We start from the raw sequence: 4226 nt of genomic DNA on the forward strand, positions 1-4226 counted from the left end.
CCCTATACAGCAAAGGGCCTGCCAGTTGCTGGATCTGATGGCTCTTTACGCACAATTGTAGACTCCCACACAGATGTGTCGGAGGAGGAGGCGCTTCATGGTGCAAAGGGTACGGCTTTGAAGTTTGATGCGGCAGTTCCGGAGACCAGTGATTACTCTAACTTAACAAAGTCCCCCCTATGCGGGGCTGAGTGGTGAACGAAGTGCCGCCGACCGCAAACTTAACACAAGTCCCACTCCGTGCACGGGCGAGCAGCATTTGGCTGGTCGCGAAGCGACCCCGACCGGAGGGAGGGACTTGCATACTAAAACACCTTTCTGGCGTGAGCCAGATCCAAGGTTTGGCTGGGAGCGGTCTTGTTTGCGTCACTACGCCTTGACTACTCTCTAGTTTCTTTCTACGTTGGAGTACATAATACTTCTGTATATCCTTGTTTTTTTACTATTTTTTTTACTACAACATTTGCATGCATCGAGGGGAAAAAAATTATTGAAGTTTGTGATTTTGAACTTTGCTTCTCGAGGCTCACATCACAAGGACCGTGCGCACTCGCACTAGAAGGATATTTATGCTTAAGGGGGACATCGGTCATGAAGCTACCGAGTAGCTCACATCACTCGGTAACTTCGGCAAATCCGCATACAACTTGCCCCCTTTGCCTCCATCCGATCGCTCGAACAAAATAATCAATCATATTACTCCCTCTAGGCCATCGGACAAGTTCACCACCCTTCCGGCTCCGGAAAATCAGAATGCTGCCGCCTCCGGACCGACCTGCCGACCTAAAATCCGAGGCATCAAAGATAACCTACATTTGCGAGGTCATGAACTCACTCGGCCTGACCCCGAGGTAACCTGGCCCCGTTTTGTCTTGAGTACCCGTCCAGATCCTCCCGATGACGACTCTCGTGTTTGGTCTTCCAATCCCTCTTCGAAGGGCAAGGGGTCTTCCGTAATGACATTCGGCTGCAACGGTTGGAGCGTCTCTGGGTGATTGTTCTCTCCGGAAGGTGGCGAGGGTAGATCGTTTGTTTGTATGTCCTCCATCGTGATCTTGTGGCTAGTTACAAGTGTTTGACTTGGCAACTTTGTTCTTCCGATCACTTATTTACCGACTTGGTGGACTTGTCCACCTCTGTACTGTTGTTATTTATTGCTTAGCTATTTCATTACTCATACTGTTTGATAAGTCATTACTTTTTCATTAAGTATCCTTAATTACGATATAATGTGATGTTCTTCATTATTTCATTTTGCGCTTAATTAAATGGGATGGAAATTCAAATTATCTTGTTTTCAAGTTTCAAAAATGATGGGGTGGAAATCCAACAATAAAAAAAATATGAAAAATCAAGAGGATGGTGGCCTTTCAGAAAAACAAAACAAGAAATAATGACGATGAGTGGTGTACAAGCCAGGGGAGGAAGTCTGAAAAATGGCTTCAATATAACGTCTGGCTTACGCGAACTTGGTGCGCTAATCCATAAGCCTCTCTGGTGAGACTGGGCTGCCGCCCAGACCCGCTCACCACGAGTGGCTTAGTTAAGCTCGCGCCGACCGCTGCGGGAGGGGTGGCTTCGCCACCAGCCAAACTTAAGCTCCACCCAAATGAGCTACCACCCGAACCACCACCCGAACTCCGAACTCCGACCTCCCGCATAGGGAGGGACTTTGATAAGTTAGGTGATTACTTGGGCCCAAGATGAGATTGACTTGGACCGTCTGCAGATTCAGCAGTGAGCCCGCCAGTCTATTCAAATCAAAAGCACAGTGATTCAATTCCAACATATGGGTCAGCAACATCATCATGTGAGCTTTGCCTTTAGCTTGATGTTGGGTGCCACTGGCGAGCTCAAATTTGCGGGAAAAAAACACTACTAAATTGAAGGTCAACTGCTTGTTGATTTTGGAAATCTGCTAACTCTCCAGCTAACTTGGCTTGACCTCGTTGTCACTCAAGTGATCTGCTGGTTTCAATTTTAAGTATCGTTGCAAAATTCCAAGTGTGAACCATCCTAGTAAAGAAATATACACGGGTCTATTGTAGGAAAGAGTGATTTAGGATCCAAACATGAGTGCTTTTTGGACACTCGAACAGCCAGGAGCTCTGATACAAACAAAAGAGTCTTGAAATTTTTTGGCGGTGGGAGTAGGAAGAGAGATGGGGCATTTGATATCTTCGACGAACGGACAAGGACAATCGCTTGGCGAAGACACACAGTCGAAAGTTCTATCAAAAAGGGGAAAGAACAGTAAAATAAGTTGGGGGCAAACGCTTTAATTACTGTGTCCGAGAAGGGTGATGGGAGAACATGGAAAAAAGAGGATGGACGAACGAGGGACATAAGTAGTCTGAACAGCGACTCTGATCGCGGATGATCTTGAACTTGTCGGGCGAGCCTTGGCCCGAATGTCCGGGATGGCCCGAATGGCGATCGTCGGCGTCTTCTTGCTGGAAGAATTGCTACAAAAACACAAACGACTTCGTCAACCACAAGGCTCAGAAAATCCAGACACGGTGAAAAGGTGAGAATACGGACTTCGAAGATGTTCCCGAATTGAGACGTGCTTGGTTTCGTCAATACGCCCAGGAGGACCACCACAACGAGCACGCATTTGCAGCTGAGAAGGAGCCGAGGCGTGCGACTCGAAGAGATAGCGGAAGATCGACGGTCGGGTCTTCTCGAGAAGAACGAAGCGATCATATTCGATAATAGCTAATTCTTGTTTGAATGTTGGATATGCTGCCTTGAACAGTTAAGCCAGCCGAGTCGGTCACCTTGAACTTGGAGATGTGGGACGAGGCTTGATTTGATGTTAATGTGGATTGATTGGCTGATTGGGTCGTGTTCCCACGCTGGGTCGGCGGCAAGAGGTCGTTATTGATTGCTTTGATGGGTTGGGGCTTGGTTCAGGTTGTGTTGATGACGATGGACGCTCTGTCGCCAGAGATACACAAATCAAAAGCAGGGAAGCTGGAACGTTTTGATAATGTTATAGATCCACGTTACGTCATGGCCTCGTAATTCAGTGGTAGAATGCCTGCTTTACAAGTGACAAGTGCAGACTACTCGATCGCAGTATGCCGTGGGTTCGAACCCCACCGAGGTCACTTCCCTTTGGCCCTGCCTGCGATGTATGCCCTTCTTTGATCATCCAGAATATCTACATACCCATTTTGCTCTTGTCCACCAAGAATGTATTATTTATGGTGTTCAAAGTTGGTTTGCATAATTTTGTGCATGCATAAATCATAAAATCATAAAATCTTTTTTGCAGGGGATATGACTGTCTGATTATGTAATACAAAATTTCTTCACCAAAATATTTTCATGATTTTATGATTTATGCATGCATAAAATTATGCAAACCAACTTTGAACACCATAATTAAACCCTGTTTGTATGCATCATAACTGGAGGACTTCCGGTTTTAGAAAGCAGGCCATTTTCTATTCCTTTGCATAGCAACTGCTTTTGCTCCCCTTGGAAAATAGGAATTAGAATTAGAAAATAGCACTTAGCTGGTGTTCTAAACCAAAGGGAAGTCCTCCACTGGAGGACTTCCTGCCGATTTAGAAAGCTGGCTTTTCAGTTTTTTCTATTTCTATTCTATTTTTCAGCAGACTGCTTGAGAATAGAAAATAGAAATGGAAAATCACATTTTGCCGGTCTTCTAAAACCAACGGGAAGTCCTCCACTGTAGGTGTTATATTGCACAAATCTACATATAACTAAAGAAATGGCCTCTGGGGGCCAAACAAACCAGTACATCTGTCATGCAAGTAACACCGGTGGCGGTATGCAAGTGTTGATGCTCTGCTTTTGTATTAACCGCATCTTACTCCACATGGTCATGAACAACCTTCAACCCTTCAACCTATGCATGGCCTGTCCCTGAGTCCGTTTGAGCAGACTCAACAGATTTATTATTTCACACCCCCTGGAGCCCCAAATTTGGGGGCTATTGCCTTGTCATTAAGGGCCTGTACCGTAGGGCCTGAAGATTGAAATTTTCCAAATTTATTTGCCTCAAAATTGGTTGGGACAAAAACTGAGCCTGGCCAAAATGTAGGCTTGAGTCCAAATGTGGAGAATTTCAACATTTGAACCCTCCGCTATTTTTCAATTTTTGTGTACAGGGCAAAAAAAGTTGAAATTTTTCAAAATTGAGGCCCATGGTACAGGCCCTAAATGAGAAGCAAACTGTAAGAAATGTGATACAT

The 4226-nt window shown here is 45.4% G+C and overlaps 1 protein-coding gene across 1 annotated transcript; it reads right to left on the minus strand.

Moving 5' to 3' along the window:
* Positions 1-2059: 2059 nt before the first annotated feature.
* On the minus strand, positions 2060-2706 carry PtA15_2A821 (uncharacterized protein; the record flags this gene model as incomplete). The annotated part of the gene is made up of 3 exons (XM_053166881.1): positions 2060-2231; positions 2338-2465; positions 2542-2706. 3 exons carry the CDS (start codon positions 2704-2706, stop codon positions 2060-2062), a joined length of 465 nt encoding a protein of 154 aa, XP_053018059.1.
* Between the last annotated feature and the right edge of the window lie 1520 nt (positions 2707-4226).

Source organism: Puccinia triticina, chromosome 2A (assembly GCF_026914185.1).
Source record: "Puccinia triticina chromosome 2A, complete sequence".
In the NCBI taxonomy this organism is placed as follows: domain Eukaryota; kingdom Fungi; phylum Basidiomycota; class Pucciniomycetes; order Pucciniales; family Pucciniaceae; genus Puccinia; species Puccinia triticina.